Genomic DNA, 25,230 nt, shown 5'->3' with positions numbered 1-25,230 from the left:
TGCGTTGAGCAATAGGCATGTGGTTAATCTTTGCAATGGCATCTTTCCATTCATAATTCAATGAGTTAATGATGATGCTGATCATTTAGACATCATCAATGACATGGCCACTTTCTCTCAATTCACTTCTCATTCCTTTCCGTTTGGTCAAATGTCCACCAATTTGTTCACCAGGTTTCAACTTCGAACCATAGAACTCAGACATGAGCAAACATGAAGATTCAATTGAAATGGACCTGTAGCAATCTTCCAAAATAACCCAAATTTGTTGGGCTGTTGCATCAGGTGGAAAGGTAACCTGCAATTCAGTATCCATGGACATCAATAATGTTGTGCAAGCCCTGGTCTCTAGGTCTCTTATTGCAGGAGTCCATGGTTAGGCAGAAGGATTAAACACCATGCAATGGGTACCTTCTCTGCAAAGCAAAAGTGCAATCTCACTGACCCAGGCTTTATAATTCTGTTCCGACATCTTTAATTTTGACTCATCAGTCAAAGGAGTGACAGAAAATGCCTGTTGAGGGATATGAATTTGAACAACTTGCTGTGCAAGTTGAAAAGCTGGTTGTTGAGCCAGAAGAGGCTATAATTGGACCGTTGGTCCTTGTATTGTTACAGCTGGTACTGGAGCTGGCATTTGCCTTTGCTGCATTAGGTTTTGTCTTGTTCCATCTAGGGAAAATCCAACGCCACCAGGGGGAGTTGAAGATTTAACCTTTGGAGGCATTTGCATTGTTGCTTGGACATCTGGACGGGCTACAGATAAATTCAGCCAAGACTGTTGCAATTCTTTTAACTGCTGCTGTAATAAATTACTTCCGCCATGAGATGGCAGTGCAGCATCACTTTTCAGCTGTAACAGACCTGTGTGGGTGGCAAAATCTGAAGAACAAAGAAGATCATGTGGCCTCTGTGACATGTACATATCTCTCTGTTCTGATTTGCCTGACACTTTATCCACCAAGGGGTGTGTCTTAGGTTGTGGAGAAGAAGGCAAGATGGCGTCCTCAGATATTTTGGAAATGGGGAAACCCCTCCTACTTGCCTCTAATCTATCATAGTGTTTTCTAGCTTGAAAAAGCTGTTTTTCAAAAGAGTCTATCTGGTCATGATAGTTTTTCATATCTTCCCCAGGGCCTGGGAAGGATTCATAAGTTTCACTTTCTCTGTGGGGGTGGAATTCTTCTGCGGCGAGGGTTTTGGCCACTGATCAATTGTTTCATAATCTTTAAGAGATATTTGAGGGTGAATTTGCTCTGGGAAGGAACGCTTTGGTTTAGCCCCGAACATTTCATAATCTCTTGGAGATATTTGGGAGCAAGCATAATCAGAAGGAAAAATAACTGACCTTGGAACTTCGAAAGCAGCTTTATCTCTTTCTCCCATAGCAGATTTTTCTTTTGGCCCGGCTGTTGAAGAAATTTGGAGCTTTGGAAGCCAGCTTGAGAAATCTTCCAGTTCTGTGTCAGAGGGGAGTGACCCCTCAGAACGTGCTTCATCTTTGCCTTGTTTCTTTTTCTTCTTCGGCATGGTTAGGAAGTTATCTCTGTTAGAGATAGCTTAACAAGGAAGAAGGCTGTTAATTAAAAGAACCATCCTCTGCTACCAATATGAGAAGGAATGGAAAGTTTCCCTTCCCCCTCGATCGAGGTGTGAATCGCCAGCCCTCCTTGTTAGCATATCTCAGATAAGAAATAAAAAAAGATAACATGTTCTAATTAAAACAAACTTTAATATAAAAATAAAAATAAAACAAATCTATCTAATTGTTACATTTTGGCAAGAGCAATTGTCGCCCACCTTCTTGGCAGACGAACAGAAGATCTGGAATGTGTGATATATTAAGAAACGTGTTAAGAAGCATGCGCAGTAAATCATTGTCAGATAAGAAAAACTTCTCTAGTATAACTCATAATAGAGGCTCAGGTAGACAAATAAAATAACGTAGTGACACTTACAGCTATTTATTCCATTATAAATTACAATTGTATACTGTTTTTATCCATCCTGAGTATCTGTGCTAGTTGAGCAGCCAAATAAATAAGTAAATTGCATGAGAACGGATGCATTCTGATATTCTTTTGCTGATGAACAAAAAGATGTGTAAACATACCAATATACATTGCAAATATTTAAGCTGGAAAGAAAGCAGCCCGAGTGCATCCCTGTTGAAACCCATCTATCAATTTTAATTTCTACCAATAGGAAGGAAAGGCTTCCGTTTTCCAGTAGAGATGGCGGGAGGGGCTACAGTTGGGTTTTGTCAAAGACTGATTTGTCCAAAGACTGAAGGAAATTTCTTTAAGTATCCTCCTTTCCCTGTTGGCTCCCAGTTTCCTCTCAGTCTTTGGTCCAAGCACTGGCTTTGGCTCCATTCGAGGAAATAGTTTCAGTTAGTCTAAATTGTTCTAGATTGGTTAATTTGATTGATTGGCTTTTCCAAATTGCTGAGCTGCTGGCCACAGAGACTGTATTTACTGTCTCGTAAGGAGGTAGGAGAGCCTTTCTGGCATTTCTCTCCTACCTCTGGGCCTTGGGGAGTGCTGTCCCCGGGCATGCGGGGGTGACAGGCTGGAGCACAGGAAGTGAGCGACTGCAGGCACTCCAATGTGGGCAGTGGCTTACCAAACACGCCACAGCCCCAATAGTTGTGCCGCGGCTTGGAGAAGATAGCCGCAGCTTCAAAGAGCAAGCCTTTTCTCTGCAACTGGCAGCCATTTTGCCCGCGCATGTGGAGGCAGCCATTTTCCATCCCTTCTTGAGTGCCGCTGTGGGCCTGCACTAATTCCATTAATTGAGGCCGGCAGGCAATATAGCGAGGCTCAGTCAATCAGCTCTCAAGGGCCAGATACCAGCAGGCATTTTCAGAGCTCTAAAATCAACTTTGTGGCGCACGTGAGTGACTGGGATGGCTACAACAGGGCCAGATTCAGCACAGACCCCTATGGGGCCCCGAAGTGAAGTCAGGGAAGGTAGGCATGACAGGTCCAGAACCAGGGCAGCGACCTCCAAGCCTTCTGCTGACCAGCGCCCCTGCAGAGCCACTGTTAGAGACAAGCTCAGGAGACAACGAGCCTTGGAGAAGCAGCTTGCCAGGGTGGAGAAGCAGGCCCATACCACTAGGCCCAGCTCCCCCAGCAGGTCAAGATCCCCTGTTAGGCCCGGGTCTCACCAGTCAGGCTCTCCCCCTAGGGACTTCAGTCCTTCTTCCATCTTGATCTAGCCTGCTAGGCCTCGCAGGCAGGAGGTGTCCACTTCTCCACCCATCTCTCTGAGACCTTATATGAGAGATGGAGCAGATCCCTTGGAAGGTGGCTCTCAGGATTTCCTTCCAGTCTCTAGTCTGACTCCTCAGGGTCCTTCAGCGGCGGGGCCTTTTGAGGAGGATCTGGAGGACCTAGATCTTCCTGAGAGCATTAAGAGGCTCATATCTTCAGCCATAACTAGAGGCATCACTTCAGGCTATCCCAAACTGCGTAGCCAAAGAAGCCGTCTGGAGGTTACAGAGGTGGACAAGGCTCAGGACGTGAATTTAATAGAATCCAGGGTGGCATCTGTAGAGAACTGCGTGGCAGCAATGATCTGTGTGAGGTTTTGGAGAAGATGCTCATCCTGGACCGGAATGCGGACCTGCAATTGGCGCAGGCACATGACAGCTGTGCAGTTGAAATAGGAGGCCGCTGTGGCAAATTTAATCGCCCAGGCTTGAAGTATTGAAGTTCTTAAGCAAGGTAAGTTCTGCCACTTGTCCTCCGTTTTCAACTTGTCGGCCATGTCCCTGACACTACCATGGAAGAAGTGGCCAGAGCCACCACTGTGGATCTACCATGGGCAACTGGAGGGCCTGGGAGAACACCTGCTCCATATTATAGAAGTGACGATCATTACTCCCAGGGTTGGGTAAGGTGGAAGGACGGGCCCACTGGTTTTTGACCACCTCCAGAAACAAAGGTGGGGCAGGAACCTCCTCTTTGTCCATGGTGGTGTTGGTGAACATGGCCAGGTTGGGATCCCTAGGCTGGGACACCAGAGGAGCCCCTGTCCCTATCTTAGTGGTCTTTTTAGCCTTATGGAACAGTTTGTGGAGCAGTGGGACCATATAACATTAGATGCCTGGGTCAGGTCTACTGTCAGGAATGACCTGCTTCTGGAATTTCTCTCCCTGAGAAAGGACCTTTCCCCCATCTCAGGATCCGGAATGTCGCCACCTGATGGATCTCGCCATACACCATCTGCTGGAGATTTGGGCAGTAGAACTGGTCCCAATGGCAGAACACAGGTTTGGACATTACTCCAACCTGTTCGTGGTCTCGAAGAGCTCGGGGGACTGGACCTAAAGTGCCTCAACTCCTACCTAGTGTACAGGCGCTTCAAGATGTCCTCCCTCAGGTCCATCCTCCAGGGGATCTGGCGGGGGGATTATGTGGCATCCGTGGACTTAACAGAGGTCTATCTTCACATTCCGATTCTGCCAGCCCATCGCAGATACCTCCGGTTCTCCCACAACGGGTGACACTTCCAGTTACAGGGCCCTCCCCTTCGGCTTAGCCTCAGCACCATGCACATTCACGAAAGTCCTGGCAGCATTAGCGGCTCACCTCCACTCTGGTGAGACTCCAATGTTACCTTGACAACGTGCTTGTTCAGGCCCAATCACACGCAGAGGCGGTCCAGATCTACATTTGACCATCCAGATGTTACAATCTGTGGGGTTCTCCGTCAACTTCCCCAAAAATCATCTCTTGCCCACAACAAAAATCCTCCATTTGGGGGCGATGATAGACTCAGTTGCGGGACTGGTTCGGCTTTCCTCAGAATGCCTTGTCAATCTCCAGTTGCTGGCACACCAGGTATGCGCAAGTCGGTCAGCTTCCATCCTGACCTTGGCCCGCTTGCTGGGCAAGATGGTGTTATGCATAGGGATAGTGCCCTGGGCCCGTCTTCACTCCCAACCACTGCAGTGGGTGCTCATTCCCTATCAACAAAAATGCATGAGCAACTCCTTAAGGACCATTCCTCTGTCACCTGGACTACGACTATCCCTATGGTGGTGGCTGTCTCCAGCCCAATGGCACGGATTGGAATTCTGGGAGCCGGATCAGGTTACGATCACAACGGACGCGAGCTTGTACGGTTGGGGGGCCCTGATGAACTCCAAGCTGGCGCAAGGTCGTTCGACGATCTCAGACCTGTGCCACAACATAAACTGGCTGGAGCTGAAGGCAGCTCGCCTAACCCTCCGACACTTCAAGGACTCGATTGTCAATCGACACATGCTCTTTCTGACAGACAACGTAGCCACGAAGGCCCACATAAACTGTCAGGGGGGCACACACTCCAGGTGCCTCTGCCTGGAGGCTCTGAAACTCGATCCTGGGCGGAGAAGCACTTAGCATCAATAACATCAGAGCACATCTCGGGCATGGCCAACCATCAGGCCGACTGGCTGAGCCGCGCGCCAGTCGACCACGGCGAGTGACAGCAGCAAGCTTTTCCAAAGAATTTGCCATCGCTTCAGCACACCACTGGTGGACTTGTTCATGACCCCAGCAAACGCACAACTGCTGCGGTTCTTCTCCCACTTCCCGGCCCGGAACGCGGAAGGGACAGACGCCCTCAGGAGCAGATGGCCGCTAGGCCTACTCTATGCCTTCCCCCTTCTACCACTAATCCCGGGGAACCTGAGAAAGATAGTGGTAGAGAGGGCACACATTCTGCTAGCTCCTTATTGGCTCAGACGGCCTTGGTTTACGGACTTTGTCCAACTGTCCATATCTCTCCCATGGAGGATCCCTCAGGAGGAGATTGCTCTGTGCCAGGGGATCCTAATCCATCTGGAGCCCCAGTGGCTCCATTTAACCGCCTGGCACTTGAGCATAGCCTCCTGAAGGACACAAACTTATCATCCAAGGTCATAGCGACTATCGAGGCTTTGAGACGTCCGTCGATCACGTGAATTTATAATTCCACGTGGTTGGCATTCGTTAAGTGGTGCAGGAGGGTTGACATTTCTCCAACTGAGGCTTCGGTTGTCCAAGTCCTCGAATTTTTACAGGAGGGCTTGGACAAAGGTCTGTCCCACAGCACCCAATGCCGCCAGGTGGAAGCCCTGTCCTCTGTCATTGCTGGGGATGACAGCAAGGACGTTTCCCACGTGGGATCTGCCTTCAGTCCTCAGGGCCATGACAGGGGCCCCCTTTGAACTATTGAGAAGGGTACACCTGAGATTCCTATCCCTAAAGGTAGCATTCCTAGTCATTGTGACGTCTGCTCGGCGCATTTCCAAACTGGGAACACTGTCATCCAAAGATGATCTCTGCCAATTCCATCAGGATAAGGTGGTCCTTCGCCTGGACCCGACCTTCCTTCCGAAGGTCAATTCCCCCTTCCATAGAGCACAGGAGGTCATTCTTCCTAATTTTTGTCCATCTCCCTCTCACAAGAGGGAATGCCTTTGGCACCGCCTAGACGTCCACCGCGCTCTGTGCATTTATCTCAGGCGCATGTCGGCAATCCATCAATCTGAGGCTCTTTTCATTTCCTTTCAGCCCGGCTCCCTGGGGGCCAGGGTCTCTGCCACAATTGGCAGGTGATTAAGGCAGGCTATCATCTCCGCCTATGAAGCCTCAGGTCAGACTCCTTCTTTGGGGATCATGGCCCATTCCACACGGAGCGCCGCCACTATGGCGGCGTGGAGCAACAGAGCCCCGTTCGAAGACATTTTCCAGGTGGTCACTTAGTCATCCCCAACCCCCTTTATCCGGCACTATCGTCTGGATATTTTTGCATTATGGAGGCGTTCTTTGGACACAGGGTTCTCCAACAGGTAGCGACCGCCCCTTCTCTGGGGTCTTAATTTCCCTTCCTGGGACCTAGTTTGGGTACGTCCCAACTATAGCCCCTCCTGCCATCTCTACTGGAAAAAGAACATTGGTCCTTACCTGAATATGTCTTTTCAGTAGAGTGGCGGGGGGGCTACACCCCCCCCCCAAGTTCAATGATATATGTAGCTAGTCAGGAGGGGCGAGGGGCGGTCGGGTGGTCGGTTTTCTGTTGTGTCTTACAGTTTTCGTCATTCGACCTCGAGGAAACTGGGAGCCAACAGGGAAAGGAGGATACTTAAAGAAATTTCCCTCAGTCTTTGGACCAATCAGGCTTTGACAAAACCCAACTGTAGCCCCTCCTGCCACTCTACTGAAAAGACAGGTTCAGGTAAGGACCAACGTTCTTTTCATCTGCAAATAATTATAGTGATATAGTTTCTACGTCAGAATCAATAATTTAAGCTCATATATGTTTAACAATATTGCCCACAATCTTTACCTATTCAGGAAAGTGGAATGCAGATTATAAATCCAAAAAAGCAGCATGTTTTAATTTATGTTTCACATATTTTTGTTTTCATAGCTAATTGCTGCAAGTTAAAATTGATAACTTGTGCTCTTTTTCATTTACTTCTTTCCATACTGTGCTTTTACTTCCTTCATCTTACATAGAACACATTTACTGCTTACTGTACTATACAACGTGGATGCAATGTAATGTAACCTGACAGGCCTGAAACTTTTAGAATGTTTCCTTTTGTGTATATAAATAGAAATAGTTACACTTGAAGTATCAGTCTCACTTGACAGAAAAGCTGTGTACAATATAACTGGTTCAGTTAAAGAGCACACAATTGACAATGCTGTTTCTACTCTCCACAAAAAGTGCCTTTTTATGAAGACCTCAAAACTCCTTTTAACAAATGCTGTTACAATCATACAATTGGAAGGGCCATTGAATCCAACACTTGCTCAGTGCTGGAAATATTTGAAAGAGTAGAGTTTCCATCGGCCTTTGTAATGGGTTTTATTGGTTGGCTACTCTCCAAAGGGACGTGGTGGCTCAGTGGCTAAGATGCTGAGCTTGTCAATCAGAAAGGTCGGCAGTTCGCCGGTTTGAATCCAGAGTGCTGCATAACTGAGTGAGCTTCCATTACTTGTCCGAGCTTCTGCCAACCTAGTAGTTCGAAAGGACACAAAAATGCAAGTAGAAAAATAGGAACCACCTTTGTTGGGAAGGTAACAGCATTCCGTACACCTTCGGCATTTAGTCATGCTGGCCACATGACCATAGAGATATCTTTGGACAGCCCTGGCTCTTTGGCTTTGAAATGGAGATGAGCACCACCCCCTAGAATTGGGAATGACTAGCACATATGTGTGAGGGAACATTTACCTTTTTACTCTCCTTTACACATGTATGACTACCAAGCCAGACTTCCTCCATCTTATTTCTGTATTAAAAAATTTAACTTTTTTCTATTATTTTCAATCTACTGAGCAAATGCAAGTAACAAAATGAAGGGACAATACTGAATTTGATAGAAAAATAAGTAAGCAATCCATTTACTTTAAATTAATTTAAACTTTGAGGGACCTGGGGATTGTTTATTGGAATACTGAACACCTTGCCAATTATATGACTAAATGGAGAGGTGGAGAGAATAGTCATTCAAGTTATTTTTTGTTTCTTGGTACCATTCAAGTACCTTTGCAAATATTCCCTACAGCCCTATCAAATTTTAGAATCCTTTGATTTGGAAGACTGAAACTCTTCAAGAAAGTTTCTTTATAATGATCACTGGAGGTATCAAAGTAGTTAAACGAAATGCCAGTGAAAGTTGATGAAATGTGGTAAAGCCACCAATTTCACAGAAGACTATTTATACCTGGGACTAAACAATAACAGATGGATAAGAGTATACCACAATCTATGTCAGTGATAGTAAACTTTTTTCTAAAGGCGTGCCAAAATTGCGCGCAAGTTTCGACTAGCTGACCTGGCATAATTCTACAACCTCTCCAGCCCTGGGCATTTTTAATTGGTAATTTTAGTTTTTAAGGGTTAATTTCACTGGGGTTTTAACTTTTTTAGGTATTGTAACTTATTTATTTATTCTTACCTCCTCTGTACGCTATATAATACTTTTGTACGTCGCCCCGAGTCCCTGTGGGGAGAGGGGGCGACTAATAAGTTCAAGTAATAAATAAATAAATAAATAAGTGCGCTATTGCACACACGTGCCCACCCACAATTCAATGTGCCCTGCGCATGCATGTACAACCTCTCTCCCATGCAGGAGGGGGAGTTTTCACCCTGCCCAGGCTCTGGAGGCTTTCCTGAAGCCTGGGGAGGACAAAAACGGCCTCTCCCGGGCCCCCAGAGGCCCTGTGAAAGCCGGAAACAGATCGTTTTCAAACTTCCGTGGGGCTGTTTTTTGCCCTCCCCGGGCTTCAGGAAAGCTTCTGGAGCCTGGGGAGAGCGAAAACCGGGCCAATGGGCCAACTGAAAGTTCAAAAACAAACTGTTTTTGGCTTCCAGAGGGCCTCTGGGGGCCCGGGGTTGGCCATTTTCACCCTCCCCAGGTTTCAGGAAAGCCTTGGTGCCTGGTAAGGACATAAAACAGGCCCAATGCTTCCGGTTGGCCCACTGGGCCTCTTTTTCACCCTCCCCAGCCTCCGGAGGCTTTCCTGAAGCCTGGGAAGGGCAAAAAAAGGCTGCAACAGGCCAGCCAGAAAGTCAAAAGTCAACTGGTGGCACGTGTGCCATAGGTTTGCCATCACGGATCTATGTGGTAGTTTCTTTGGAGTTGTATATTTTCTTGCAAATAAGCTACAAAAATATGTTCAGAAAAAAAAGCAGGCATGACCATGATAAGAGGGAAGAAAACTTTACTTCATGGTAACATTCTTAACTTTGATCATTTGAGCATTTCTGGTAGTCCTGGACTTACAACCATAATTGAGCCCCACATCTCTTGCTAAGCAAGACAGTTAAGTGAGTTTTGTCCTATTTTATGTGTTTTCTTGCCTCAGTTGTTTAAGTTAATCTCTGCAATTGTCAGGTTAATAACAGCATTGTTAAATGACCCTGGGTTTCCCATTGCTTCTCAGAAGGTCACAAGAAGTGACCCTGGGACACATGCCAAGCATCTGAATTTTAATCATGTGACCTTGGGGATGCTTCAATGATTGTCAGTATGAAAAATGGTCATAAGTCACTTTTTTATTGTCGTAATTTTGAATGGTCGCTAAACAAATGGTTGTAAGTCAAAGTCTATCTGTACAGCACGTTAAAAATTCTGGTCAGTGCATAATATGAGATCACTAAAAGAACCTGCTAGTTAAAAGTGAGCAGTTTCAATGTGTTGCATCCGTTTTATATTTCTTTGCTGTTCTTTATCAATCTGTCATAAACGTTAGTGGTTTAATTGGTTTTTTATGCATTTTTCTTGTAAATATTTGAAGATTATAAAAATGTTACAGTGCAGTTATAATCAGATGATTAGTAATCTAGTCTCATCCCTTGTTTACTTAAAATTTACCTTTCCTTCTTTTACTAGTAATATATTTGGTCACAAACCTGTGGATTATGCTGAAACAGAAGAGATGAAATTGCTTCTAATGCAACCAGGAAAGAATGATTCTTCTTCAATTATTCAGCATGCAGAAGTACGTATTCTTTTCTTTGTTTAACTATAGTTTGGAATGATCTAAAGCTAGCCTTGTTAAATGAGGACAACGTATAATTCTCAGCAATATTATTTGTAATACTTCTCACTATTTTATCAAAGTACCTAAATTATAAGAAATAAATTATAATTTAAGAAAAATATATAAAACAGAGGTTCTCAACTTTTCTTTTATGTAATCATTAAATCATAGAAAACCACTCCCTAATAAAAGGAACTATTTAATTTTGAGTGTTTCCTTGTAAGTAAATAAGCAGAGCATAACAAAATAACGTAGCAAAAATACAATAATAATAAGATTATAAAATGAAGTAATATAAGAGTGTTAGGCATAAGAAAGATAAAGCTAGAGTTACAACTAAGAACTTAAGTATTTTTCTAAGTTTACATTACAGCAGAGCAAAAGTAGCAATCTGCCTAATAGTTGAAAACACAACTTTGAAAAGTTAGTTCAGTTCAAGGCATGAGGCCTTGAGTTTACCTACCATCAATAATTTGGCCTGGGTCTGTAAATGGGGCTGTGGAAATAATAATAAATGACACTTGACCAACCCCACAAGGAGAGAGATATGGTATAACAGGATATTTTAAAAATCTCCCTTTGAGATACTCTGAGGTCATGGTTTGTGGGATGTAAAAGACTTTTTCAGTGAGGAACTGATATTAATCAGATACTATGACAGATTTCTATGTTTTTTTATGGTGATGTTACCAAGATTAAAATTTGGATGACTCTACTTTATTGGCATCTCTTTTGGAAAGCCTTGCTCTAATATTTTCTCAGTTCCAAGAGATGAGTTATCCCAAAGGTGGTAGGGAATACATTTATGGGATGGATGACAAAGGTTTGGTCCATTAATTCCCAACTATGCAATGAAGAAAACAGTTTGGCAAAGTGGGATTTTGGAAAGTTTTTAATTTCTTATAATGCCCTAACCACACAAGATCTAGCAATGATGGAAGGTAGTCTTTTCTCCAGCTTTAGATAAGCAGTGTGGGTGCCCTGGAGGAGGCTTAAAAGTAAACAGCCTTGTGTGACTCCTTTCTCCAAAATAATAGGATCTTACAAGAACCCTTGTGGGACCATTATTACTCTAGCTGAAATGTCAGTATGTAATGCACATTATTCATGCAACTCATAAATCACCTATTGATGTTTGTTTTTGCTAGGTCTTTATTTAGTTAACTTAAATTTAATGTTAAATGTTAAATCAAAGTCAAATAATAAGATTAATAAATGTGACAAACTACCTGTAAAACCCTCACAGGCCATTACTGGTTCACAGACAGTTAGAAAATGCTGTAATAACAATGTAATTCCTGCAGAAACAATATTCAACTTCATATCAAATAATTGCTAGCTAATTGTATAATTTAAAAATAATGCAAGGATATTTAAATTGTTCCAAGATTTAGTATCAAGATTTTCATATTCTAAATCTGATGTGTGTCTCTTGCCAAAGAAGTTCCCAGTGTCAAGCATTTACCCTCTACAAACACAGATTGGAGTTGATTGTAAAAAACGGCAGTTGGTTATGTAGAGAACCTAGTTCTTACAAAAGAAAAATAGATCATTTATATTTAGGATTCCCAGTATTAATAACATACTTGACCTGTTCTATCATGACTCTTTGAATTTCATATTAAAAATTGAACTGATTTACCACAGGCTTCACAATTAGACTACATAAGATTATGTAGATTACATAAGATTACAAAAAGTACATTTACCTATAAAGCTAAAACTAAAATGCATCATTTCAACTGTTTGAAGATGTTTTGTTTTTCTGAAGATACAAGAAAGCTGCATCCCAATTGGCTATATTGTCTACCAATTGAATTGCTGTGGGAATAATCGGTTTTTCAGAGTCCCATGAAAAATTTACTCTATACATCTATGGAAGATGTCTTAAACAACAAGAAATGGCTTTGGTCATGAGAGTTAAGAGTGCAAGTTTCTGAGTGAGGAAATGGTGAACTAGGTGTCTCCAAAGAAGTACAATAGAAGAAACTTTGGCTAGGATTGACAGACCAGCAATAAGCCCAGTCTAGTTTATCTGAACCTCTCCAGATAAAGAAGCAGATGAGTGATCGCTTACTTGTGCTCTGGACAGCGGTTCCTCATGAGAAGACTGTAGAATAGCAATTTCCCATGGGTTTAGTGCCAAAAGATAAGGAAAGCCATCAAGTTCTCAACTGTGGCATGCCTTTATGGGCAGTAGGTTTGTTGAACCTCACATTGTAACATCTTTGAAATGTAAAGTTGAAAGAGATTTTCAAATCATGAATTTGAAAAAACTACTTCGTGAATTAACCTTTCTTCCAGTATAAAATAAAATGAACCAATAGCATATATATTTTTAAAAAATGAAGTAAATAGCGAAAAAGCTTAATAAGGATTCAATCTAAAAAAGTTACAGATGAATTAACCAAAAAAACTTTGGAATATTTGGACTTTTGCTAACAGTTTTGGGAAATAATTAAACCAAACTACCTTTATGGGAACATAAATTGTTTAATCTATTAAAAAGTAAACAAGCAATAGAAATTTGAGATTTTCCAATTTAAAAAATAAAAAATTAAACACTAAACCAGTGATGGCAAACCTTTTCAGCACCGAGTGTCGAAAAGGGAGCATGTGCACTCGGGCCCACAAACCCAGAAGAGAAGCTGCCCAAGGGGCATTCACACGTCAGAAAATGAAATTCCAGTTTCCAGTGTGTGCATGCGCGCTGGCCAGCTATTCTTCCGGTTACTGATGTGTATGCGATAATCAGGTGGCTGGCGCGCATGCGTGTGCCAGAAAATGGAAGACCAGCTTTTCCAGTTTCCGGCATTGCCTCATGCATAAAGGTCAGAAGGAATCTTTTATAAACTTCTTGCAGACATCTGAACTAAAATATTAACTGTTCATGAATTTATGAATGGGCAAAGGATAGTTATGGGAAGAAGTGATCCATGTAATTTTTGTGAATGGTGGAGAAATGCTACATTTATTATACATGTGATGAGGATTGGAATTCATTTCTTTAAATAATGCTTTTTTGAAACTTTCTTTTCCTTTTTTCTTTGCAAATTTTCTCCCCCCCCCCCTATTTTTTCTCTCTGATCTTAATTTGTATTTTATTGTTAAAATCCTTAATAAAAAGATATATATTTCTATAATTATATAAACATAAATGGTTTTGATAATCACAAAGTGCTTCTAGCCCTATTAAAAGGTAAAGGTTTCCCTTTCCCTTTTAATAGGGCTAGAAGCCCTTTGTGTTTGACTCTAGGGCACAGAACTCATCTACGTTTCATGGCCAAGCAAGGCAGTGTTGTCCGAAGATGATTTCTATGGTCATGTGGCCGGCTTGGCTATACACCAAAGACGCACAGAACACTGTTACCTTCCCACCGAAGTGGTACCTATTAATCTACTCTCATTTGCATGCTTTCAAACTGCTAGGTGGGTAGGAACTGGGACATGTTCCTGCTCACCTAGCACTGATGACGTTATCTAGTTTGGATAATGAAACATCTGCAAGAAAACAAGCAACCTGAGGTACAAATATTCTATGTTATTAGTATTGGGGCAGGTAATGGGAGTTCAACTTGTTACGTGGAGGTAACGTGAGTCTCGAATCCAGGCTGTCAGCTCTCCAGCTGACAAGCTCAGATACATTAAATGTATTTTTATCTCTGTCCAGAAATTATATAAAAAATTCTTATTTTGAAATAGTTCTTTATTATGTAATAGAAATGTTGAGTAAATTTGGGTTTATTACTTTTTAAAAAGGAAGAAAGAAATATAGGCTGTTGGGAATATAATAGTTCTCTTTTGTTTTCAGTACATAAACCAAGATTACTGTAAAAAAGGGCCTGTTGTTCTTCTCGGGAGTGGTCTTGATCCAGATCAACAGCTGCTGTTAAACAAATTGGCCACAATTTTGAAGGTTAGAGTATATACAGAGTTTAACAGTTCTGGTAAGTTGTCCAGTTTATTTAATATAATAATACTTTATTATTTAGCCATAAGTCTATACAAGATACAGAATTATATAATAAGACAAGGATAACAAGATACAGTAAAAGGCAAAACTGAAAGGAAATACAAATTGTATTTCTGTGTCACCTCCCATAATTTGGGGAATGTGGTACTCTACTGTTTTGTTCATATAAAGGGCCAGATTATGCATAATATTTGGGTTCTGAATGCACATGAAATATATTGTGTTAACTTTTGGATCTCAATAGGCCATTTGTTTAAAATATGAGCTAAGATATTGATCTCTATATTTTTTACACAATTGGCATTCAAAGAATGTATGAGCTATATCCTCTGCATCTGGAGTTCCACCAATACACTATAGCTATATTTGTCTTAGCTTCCATATGCACATTTTTTAATTTTTTTTGTTAGTATAATCATTCCATCTTCCATTAAACAGTGTATCATCTGGGTACATGTATTTGTGCAGTAATAATCAAAATTTACAACAGTATTCATTACATTAATATTAATTCTCTAATTTTGCAATACTAATATTGAAAATTATAAACATATTCACTTCTCCTTCTTAATATATTTTCTGATAAGAATAGTTATATTAAACATAATAATCTGAATAATAATAATAATAATAATTTACATCTCTCTCAACATGTTTTCTATATTTTGCCAATCATCTTCTTTTATTTCCTTATTTCTAACTTCTATTTTTATTCTCCAACCATCGATAGAATAGTTTCCATGTCATATAATATTCAATTTGTTCTTTCTCCTTAATTAAAAGTGTTAATTTATTCATTTCTGCACATTCTAATATTTTCCTAATCACGTTCTTATCAGTAGGGATCTCTTCACTTTTCCAGTTTTGTGTGAATACAATTCTAGCTGCAGTTAATACATGAATAATTAGATATGCATTCCCCTTACTATAGGTTTCAGGTAAAATCCCCAAGAAAAATATTTCTGGTTTTAAATCAATATACTGTTTTATCATCTTTTCCAGCCATGTATGTATTTTTGTCCAGTATTATTATTATTATTTTGCTTTTATGCATGTACATAACATATGATAATAACCAGTATCTGGTGTTACTTCCAACATTTATCTGACTTTAAACAATCTCACTGGCGCAAAGTGCCATCTATAAAACATCTTATACAAATTTTCTTTATATGCAGTTGACATTGTTAATTTATAGTTCCTGTCCCACAATTTTTGTCATTTATCTAGTTCTATTGTATAGCCAAAGTTTTTTTGCCCATGCTATCATTGTCTCTTTCACTTGTTTATCTTCCAATTTGATGCCCAGTAAGTAGCTGTACATTTTCTTTCTCATATCTAGAATGTATCTGTATTTGTGAGTACCATGCCATATCGATTCCTTGATCACTCAATTCTTGTTTAGTTTTGAGCTCCCCCTTTCATTCAGAATGTCTTTATATCTAACAATGTTTTCCATGTTAAGAACGTTTGGGTGAATCAATGCTTCCATCGTTGAAAGCCAAACTGGTATCCTCAAGTAATGTTACTCTCTGATTTTCTCCCATACTAACAGTAGTGCGTTCCTAATGTAAAGTCTTTGAAAGTAACCATGTATCTTACATTTTCCATACCACAAGAAAGCATGCCAAGCCTATTGCAAATCATGTTCCTCCAAAGTCAATAGTCTTGTATGCCTCAGTACAATCCATTCTTTCATTCATGTTAATACTGCAGACTGATAATACAATTCCCAATTTGGTAATCCAAAACTGACTCTATTTTTCCTAGCTTTTATATTTACTTTTCTAGTTTTATAGTCTAATTCTGCATCCACAATTGCATTAAAATCTCCTACTATACATATATTTTCATACTCCAATTCTATTTTTTTCTTATAAAGTTTACCATAAAAGTCCTCTTGATTGCTATTTCGTGCATCTATTGCTACTAAAAGTATCTGTTAATAATTCCTTGTTATCTCTACCATCAAAATCCTCCCTTCCTCATCCATAAAAAAAATTGTTTGACATTTATTGTTTCTTTTACATAAAGAGCTATTCCTCTCTTCTTTTGTTGTGATAAAGAAGTATATAACTTCCCAATTTTAGGATATTCCAATATTTTGTTGTGTTGTGTTTTAATAAGAATTTCTTGCAAACAAATTATATCCAACTTTAATTTTTCTAATTTACTGAAAGTCCTTTTCTTTTTTATTGCAGAGTTCAGTCCATTTATACTAGTTGACAATAATTTGATTTCTTCTTCCATAATTTTACTTATAGATGGGTTTTGTTCTTCTAGTCGCTCTTATCTCTCGGTTCTTTTGCTTCGTTCCTTCTTTTTCTGCTATTTCCTCCAAGATCTCTTTCCTCTTTTTGTTGTGTATTTCTCTCTCCTGTAGCTTCCTCTTGTCATTTATCCTCTTTTATTCTCATTTTCTCTTGTGGTCCAAAATAGTGCTCATAAAATTGTTCTGCTTTTTCTATGGAATCCAATCTATTATCTTTGCGCCATCCAGGTCACCAATATTCCCTCCAGTATCAGCCATCTAAAATTCACTCCAGTTTTAATTAGCTGTTTTGTCAGAAATTGATATTCCTTCCTTATTTCTCTAACTCTTCTCGGAATCTGTTTTAAAACTACTATTTCTTTCCCTTTGTATTTTAAAGGATCATCTCTCGCTCTTCGTAGAATCACTGCTTTTATTTCTTTTTTAATGAATCTCACGTGTACCTCTCTAGGAAGTATGTATCCAGTGTGTATTCTAAATATTTCACCAATCTCAGCAAGACTTTTTCTTTGGTCACCTCTAGGGCATCCACCAGCAGCTCTGCCAATATCTCCACTAGGTTTTCTCCCTTTTCTTCCTCAATATTCTGAAACCGCAAGTAATAATCAGCTCTGTCCATCTCAAATGATATAATTGTTCTTTCTTTATTATATGCAAATTGTTTTATGTAGCAATCTTTCTGACTTGTTTTGCTGAGTAGCTCAAAAAATAGGGTAATCACAACTCCTAATATAGTTTGTAGGTTATATAGTCTAGGAGCTCTCTAATTGAGATTTACAGATAGTTCTCACTTAACCTCTTAATGACCCTCATTGAGATTGGCAACTGTTGTTAAGTGACATAGTTGTTAAGCAAAAATCATGCAAACATATGCTTAGCAATGGCAATTCTAGTTATCTAGTTATTGTTGAGAAAATGTCAGATGATCATTGAGTGAGGACCCTTCTGTATCCAATCCATTTTTGAAAGAAAGTAAGGGACTGCCTCCACTTTAGTTCCACCCACCCACCATCTCAGTTCTTTCACCATCTGCCACCAACTCTGCCCACTGTTGTGTCCGCTGCAGCACACATTACCAGCTGGGACCTTCTTTCACACACTAGCTGGGACCTTCTTTTGCCTGCCAGCCAGGTCCTTCTTTCACAAAAAATATTACTGTCTTTGAAAAAGGAGCTTGGCATACTCACTGTTGCAGCTTTGCATGTAAGATTAGTTTTGATGTTAGTTTGGAAATTAACGATTTCCGGACATCTGGCAGTTTTCCATTTCCTATCTTCCTAAATCACTTCTCACCCATTCATGGAACCCTTGAGCCCATGGAGTGTAAGAAGCTTTTCAAAGAATATAATGCTTCTCTTCCTTTTGTGGGAACTATTCTGCCTGTGTTATAAGCTAGTAGCTGTAAAATTGAATTATTCTTTGAATGTGAAGGATCAGAACAGTTGTGGTTTGTTTACACAGGGAAGAATTCATCCTGCAGTTTATACATTTTAACAAACTCTCATTTTAGTCACGCATGTTATTATTCCTGCATATCCTGTGCGAACTACTATGAAGTGTATGCTGGCACTTTTATCTGGATGTTGGATCTTGACATTTATGTGTAAGTAATTCAACTTGGGGGCCGGGGTATTTAAGAAAAACATATATTTGAAGTGATGGCACAAAGATAACAGGAATGTAGCATCGATGCCATTTTTCAACACTTCAACACTTTTCAGAAGTAATAATCCTAAAATTGTGCAAAATATTTTGAACATTTCCAAGCTTACAACAGTTATTCTAAGTTCATGGCAGGATTTAACGTGTATTCAATAGTTTCGTTTTGAGAGCAGTAAAAAAAAGTGTAGTTATTGTAATTGATTATCAAAAATGCTTACAAGTTAGCAATAAACAATGATTTTCCCATGGTAGATTAACAATATTATGAAAATTAAATGGGTGTGCAATTTGAAAGAGTAAATACCTATTCACAATTGGATAATACAAAATTATATTAGAGAATTCTTATGACCCCTCTCTGCTGCTGATTTGTAAAGTCCTGACTTCACCCAGGAGAGGTAAAGCCTACATGCAAAAACAAATTACAGGAACACACTTCAAGAGTAGAAAATTGGCTCATGTTGTTCAGTATTTTTGCCATAAATATCACATCCTTTCATTATAGCATCTTCTGCCAACTGCATTCTGTACTTCATTGTACAGTAATATGTTCTTTTTAGATTTATGAAAAATATCCCCAATGGTAAAGGTAAATGTTCCCCTCGCTAGTCGTTCCCGACTCTGTGGGGTGGTGCTCATCTCCATTTCAAAGCTGAAGAACCAGTGCTGTCAGAAGACGTCTCCGTGGTCATGGGGCCAGCATGACTAAACACCAAAGGCACATGGAACACTGTTACCTTTCCACCAAAGGTGGTCCCTGTTTTTCTACTTGCATTTTTTACATGCTTTCGAACTGCTAGGTTGGCAGAATCTGCAACAAGTAATGGGAGCTCACTTTGTTATGTCGCACTAGGGATTCGAATCATCAAACTGCCGACCTTTCTGATTGACAAGTTCAGTGTCTTAGCTATTGAGCCACCCATCCCCAATGACTAAAAGGCAAATTAATATTTGTATTTAACAGAAAGTACAAAAAATGGAAAGAGGGACATTTAACTAAGTCAGAATATCAGCAGATAGTCTGAATCTGCCCAAGTTGAAGTCAGGAAAGCAAAGGCTCAGAATGAACAAAAGTCAAAGATAATTTTAAAAAAGTTACTTTTAACATATAAATAATTTTAAAAGTCAAGGAAACAGTTGGTCCACTAAAGAGAGAAGATGGCAAGAAAGTAACAGGCAGTAGAGAGAAAGCAGAGCTGCTTAACTCATTCTTTGCATCAGTCTTCACACAAAAGAAAATATAGCCCAACTTGCCAAAAACATAACTGTAAAAGACAGACTGTAAATAAAAATTAAAATAACAAAGAAAATGGTAAGAGAATACCTGTCTGACCTTGAGGAATATAAATCACCGGGACCTGATGGATTACATCCCAGAGTTCTGAAGGAGTTGACAGATGTTATCTCAGAACCATTGTACCATATCTTTCAAAAGCACTGGAGAACTACCAGATAATTGATGTGGTTCCCATCTTTAAAAAAAGGGAGGGGAAGCAGACCCAGGAAACTACAGACCAATAAGTCTAACATCAGTACCTGGGAAGATTCTGGAAAAAATAATGAAATATCTGTGAACATCTAGAAACAAATAAAATTATAACTAGTAGCCAGTTCAAGTTTCTTAAAAGCAGATCATGCCAAACTAATCTTATTTAATTTTTTAACAAAGTGACTAAATTGGTAGACCTGCAAAATGCTATGGACATAGTATACTTAGACTTCAGCAAGACAATCGACAAAGTAGACCACAACCTACTTCTTAGTAAAATAGAAAAATATGGGATATGTCACCACCAGATGGATTTGTAACTAGCTGGCAAACCGTACTCAAGAAATAGTCCTTAATGGTACTACATCTACATGGAGGGATTTAAGCAGTGGAGTACCACAAAGTTCCATTTTGGGCCCAGTACTCTTCAATATCTTCATAAATGACTTAAATAAGAGAATGGAAGGAGAACTCATTAAATTTTCAGATGACACTAAGCTGGCAGGAATAGTAAACACCCTGGAAGACAAGCTCAGGATCCAAAAAGATCTTGACAGTCTTGAACAATGAGCCCTATCCAACAACATGAAATTTAATGTGGAGAACAGCAGGGTTTTACACCTTGGCAGGAAAAACCAAAGGTACAAGTGCAGATTAGGCAAAAACCTGGCTCAAAAATATAGTAACTGAGAGTGATTGTAGAGGCTTAGTGGACAATCACTTAAACATGAGTCAGCATTGTGTGCAGCGGCAGCCAAAAAAGCTAATACAATCTTTGGTTGTATAAACAGAGGCATAGAATCAAAATCACATGAAGTATTAGTACCGCTTTATAAAGCCTTAGTAAGACTACACCTGGAATACTACATCCCGTTTTGGTCAGTACATTACAAAAAAGATGTTGAGACTTTGGAAAAAGTGCAAAGAGCAACTAAGATGATTAAGGACCGGAAACAAAAACATGAACAGCTTGCAGGAACTGGGATTGCCAGTCTAGAGAAAAGAAGACTATGGCATGGGTCTGCAACCTTAAGCACTCAAAGAGCCATTAGGACCTGTTTCCCACAGAAAACAAAACAGCAGGGACCACAAAATCTGGGTGGCCATGGCCAAGTCAATGTCATTCATTCCCATTGAGACACATGACACACACCCAGCCACGCTTACCCAGGTTTAATTTAATTTAATTTTTTGTGGTTTTGTGGTTCTATAGGAAACATCTCTCTCTCTTTCCCTCCCTCCCTCTCCCTCTTTCTTCCCCTCTATCTTCCTGTCTCATCTCTCTCTTTCCCTGCCAAAAGAATGACTATCAGGCTGTTAAATCACAGTGCCGTACGCACTTCAAAGAAACACCATCCCAAGCAGCAGCACACATTCCATGCAGGCACACCTACACATCCTGCAACTCAGTCCAAAGTGGCCGGAAAATATAGTCCCTGGGTGCCCCCGAAGACACTTAGCAGGCAAAGTACAGGATGAAACACTCTCCCCCACCCAAATCTCTCTCTGTCTCTCCCTTGCTGCCTGACTGCAGCAGGAAATAGTGGGAGGCTACTTCCGGTCTTGATTGGTGCTGGACACCCCAAGAGAGTGAGTTGCCAGGGGGGAGTGGGGTAGGGTCGCATTGTGGCTCTGCGTCGTAATGGGTTCCAGGAGGAGGAGGAGGGAACCCAGTCTCCTCCATTGTGAAACATGCTAGCTTTCACTGTGCTGTGCAAGGAAATGCAAGAGCAGTAGGCAAGCCAAGGAGGGGGCATTGTGTCTTATTCCCATCCCAGGCTTGTCCTCTAGGATCAGTTCAAGAGCCATTAGCAAAAAAGCAGACAAAACCGGCTTGGGTATCCTTGCTTTTGAGGGCCTTCTCCACATACAGCCTGTGCAATTGGAGGCGAAAAGCCCAGCTGTCAGGGGTTGCGGTCTCCCTCTGGAAATCCTGACAACCGTTCACGCACATGCCACGGACAGAAGAAAAAGCACAGCAAGGACAGGAGGCGGGGTGGTGATAGATGGGAAAAACTGACCATGGAGCTCCCCCAATACATGTGTTCAGCTGTTGCTTCTCCTTTGGCATCATACCTGGGCATAGGAAGCCCCACTACCCTTTCCCCTGTTCTCTCCTCTCTTTCCCCTACCCCCTACTCCCCAGTCAATCCCACTTCAGGACAGAAGAGCAAGTGCTGGCAATGTGTGTTGGGGCGATGTGGGAGTTTCTGACCCTTCGGAGCTCAGCCCGCAATGCTCTGTGCTCTTCCAGGCCCGGCTTGCTGAGGGGGGCGGAGCATCCCTGATGCCTCTGCTTCCCCCAGCCCCAGTCATTGCTGCCCAGCTTCCTCAACGGTGCGCTTCATTTCAAAGGCAGAAGCTCATGTCTGGAGGTGCCAAACAGTGTTGTGCTGTGAGAGCCAGGCCAGGCCTCTCCAACATCTGACTCGCCAATGGGGGCACTTCTGCTGGGCCAGCCTCCCTCCCCCACTGGGCTTTTGTGCTCGGTGCTTGGCCGGGGGAGGGGAGCTCTTCCCCATTCCACCCCCTTCTTTCTCTTGGCCTGGCCAATGAGGGAGGAGGAAGGCCTGGGCGATGGCCCCCACCCTGCAAGATCAACCCCGCCGTTGTCTCCCAGCACTTTGATGGCAGCAACAGCAACTGTACTACAATGAAGGTGGAATTCTGTTGCTGCGCAAAGGCAAGTACAGGGGCTCTTCTCTCCTGCACTAAAACTCCGCCCTTTCATCCTGACAGCTCTTTCTTCCCTCTGCCGCGACAGGGAGTCGCAGCAGAGGGTGAAAGAGCCACAGGTTGCCGACACCCGGACTAGGGAGGTGACATGATAGCCGTATTCCAGTATTTGAGGGGCAGCAACAAAGAGAGGGGGACAACCTGTTTTCCAAAGCACCAGAAGGCAAGACAAGAAACAATGGGTAATGAAGGAGGGAAGCAACCTGGAATTAAGGACCAACTTCCTAACAGTTAGGACAATGACCAGTGGAACAACGTGCCTTCAGAACCTTCATCACTGAAAGTTTTTAAGAAAAGGCTGGACTAGAAGATCTCCAAGGTCTCTTCCAGCTGTATTCTGATTGATTGACTAATTTGATTACTTAATTCTCATCTGGTGTTGAGCCTTTCTCTTAGTTTGGCACATGTTCCAGGTAATCATCTGTCCATCTGTTATCTTCATGGTTTTTTCCCCCTAATCCTTCAATTCCCCATCCCCAAACCCACTTCTGGATTTGCAGGAAATAACCACATTTTCTTTTTTAAAACTTTCTTTTCCAACTTATAGGGGTAGAAGCCAGCTTTGCGAGTCGCACTTTTGAACAAGAAGAGAAATATGAAGTAGATGGTGGTCCTCGACGAGGCCGCTTGAACACAGAACAGCTTGTGAGGACTTTTTTTAAATCAGTGTTTCTGTCTTTTTTTTTCAGACAAGGGAAGAATAATACTTTGCCAACATTTGGTTTTGAGAAATGATAGATAGCTAAATTAAATTAAAAATGTAATTTTTAACTATAAGTGGATTTTTATTGTCAATAAATGTTCCTAAATATTAGCTTTTTAGTAAGTTTTGGAAAAAAGTTTACAGCTATTACCTAGAAGTAGAATGGATTCATCTTTGATAAATTTTAGTACATCAGTAATTTTGGTTAGCAAAACTGTTTGGTATCCTTGTCCTCCCCCTGTGTATGTTGTTATGTAAATATGAAAATTATACTTAATATGTCCTATTCCATCTTAAATTTGTTTCTCCTCCCACATCTAGAAATATTTTGCAAATATTTGTTAATTAAGATTAAACACATGCACACCAAGTTCAGATTATTTTTAATCCATATATGAAGTTTTGCCTCTTTTATCTCTTTACCTGTTCCTAACAGCTTCTTCTGTTGCAAAGCTCCACGTTTTTTTTTATTTGATCTATTTGTTATCCCTCATTTCTATAACATAACTGAAGTGAATTTTTTTCACAATACCATTTTGTTTCTTTTTTTTCTCTCATTCCATTTCTTCCAGGAGCTGTTCACTCCTTTTTTATCCCTGAGAATAGGCTACATGTCTGTTTTCCTTCTTTGGAACCATTCCTCTTGTTTGTTCTGTTCTGTTCCATTTTGCCAATCCTGGGCTCCTGTTTCTATCTTCACCCATTCTTTTCAGCAGCTTCTTGTCCTTAATTTGTTGCTGGTTGATTTGGTATTTTACATGCCATATAAAAATTGTATTTATCGCAATGAAGCTCACAGATCAACAAAAGCTAGCTGAACTGGTTGATTGTAGAGGTTTATTAAATAAGAAATTGTGGCTTTATCGCAGAATTGTGTGCTGCATGGATGAGAACAATTTATTCTTTATTTCAGTTGCCAAAACTTTTTGATGGCTGCTACTTTTATTTCCTGGGAATATTTAAAGAGCACAAGAAAGATGACCTCAAAGAATTGGTGAAAGCTGGAGGAGGACAGATTCTCCTAAGAAAGCCTAAATCAGATAATGATGTCACTCAGACAATCAATACAGTAGCCTATCATGCTGAGATTACATCTGACCAGAGTTTCTGTACACAATATATAATCTATGATGCCTCTTCTAACTACAAACCAGAAAAAGTTCGTCAAGGAAAGGTTTGGGAAGTGCCCTCCATGTGGCTTATTGACTGTGTGATGTCATTTCAACTATTGCCTGTTAAGAAATTATTTTCCTAGCATTGTGATAACATAAATGTTAAGATTTAAATTTTACTGAAATTTTATTAAAAGATATTGAAATTATGTACTGAAACAAAAATAGATACACTTACTTCTGGATAGAAAGGTTATACACACATATATGAAGATTCAGATTCTCAAAATCTATTGCATGTTGATATTAGGGGAATTTTCCTTTTTTGTTTGTGTTCTGTAAACTAAATTATTATTGTATGTACTGAAATTATTGTCATTCTGCATTGAAATCTTACAAAGTCTCAGAAAGCTGGTTAATACCATTCTGGTTACTGTGATCTTAATATGAGCCTCAGCATGCCAAGTTTATTATTTTTTCTCATTCTTTATATGGTGAAATTGAATTGAATTGTGAATTGTCACTGAATTTGTTTAAAGAGATTACTTAGATCTATAGTCATGACTGTGCTTCTGCTGAGAGATTTGTTTCCCTTTAATGTTTTCTATATCACAAATAAATCACATTCTGAAGCATTAGCATGAAAGACCGTTATTTAAATCTAAGTTTCATTTGTATGTGAGAAAGAGAGAAAGAAAGTACTCAATATAACAAATCCTCACAACCAGTAAAGAGTTTTCAATAT

General features: G+C 40.6%; 1 protein-coding gene across 1 annotated transcript in view; it reads left to right on the top strand.

Moving 5' to 3' along the window:
* The window catches only part of BARD1 (BRCA1 associated RING domain 1), a 65,081-nt gene extending 39,958 nt beyond the window's left edge, over window positions 1–25,123 (top strand). The window contains exons 7-11 of the mRNA XM_081937084.1: window positions 10,388–10,496; window positions 14,350–14,485; window positions 18,294–18,386; window positions 23,218–23,315; window positions 24,287–25,123. Coding sequence (XP_081793210.1) covers window positions 10,388–10,496; window positions 14,350–14,485; window positions 18,294–18,386; window positions 23,218–23,315; window positions 24,287–24,628 — 778 coding nt within the window. The 3' untranslated portion in view covers window positions 24,629–25,123. The remainder of the gene's footprint in view (window positions 1–10,387; window positions 10,497–14,349; window positions 14,486–18,293; window positions 18,387–23,217; window positions 23,316–24,286) is intronic.
* Window positions 25,124–25,230: the final 107 nt, after the last annotated feature.

This window comes from Natrix helvetica (assembly GCF_964273705.1).
Source record: "Natrix helvetica genome assembly, chromosome: 1".
In the NCBI taxonomy this organism is placed as follows: Eukaryota; Metazoa; Chordata; class Lepidosauria; order Squamata; family Natricidae; genus Natrix; species Natrix helvetica.
This window is presented reverse-complemented; position numbering and strand designations above follow the sequence as displayed.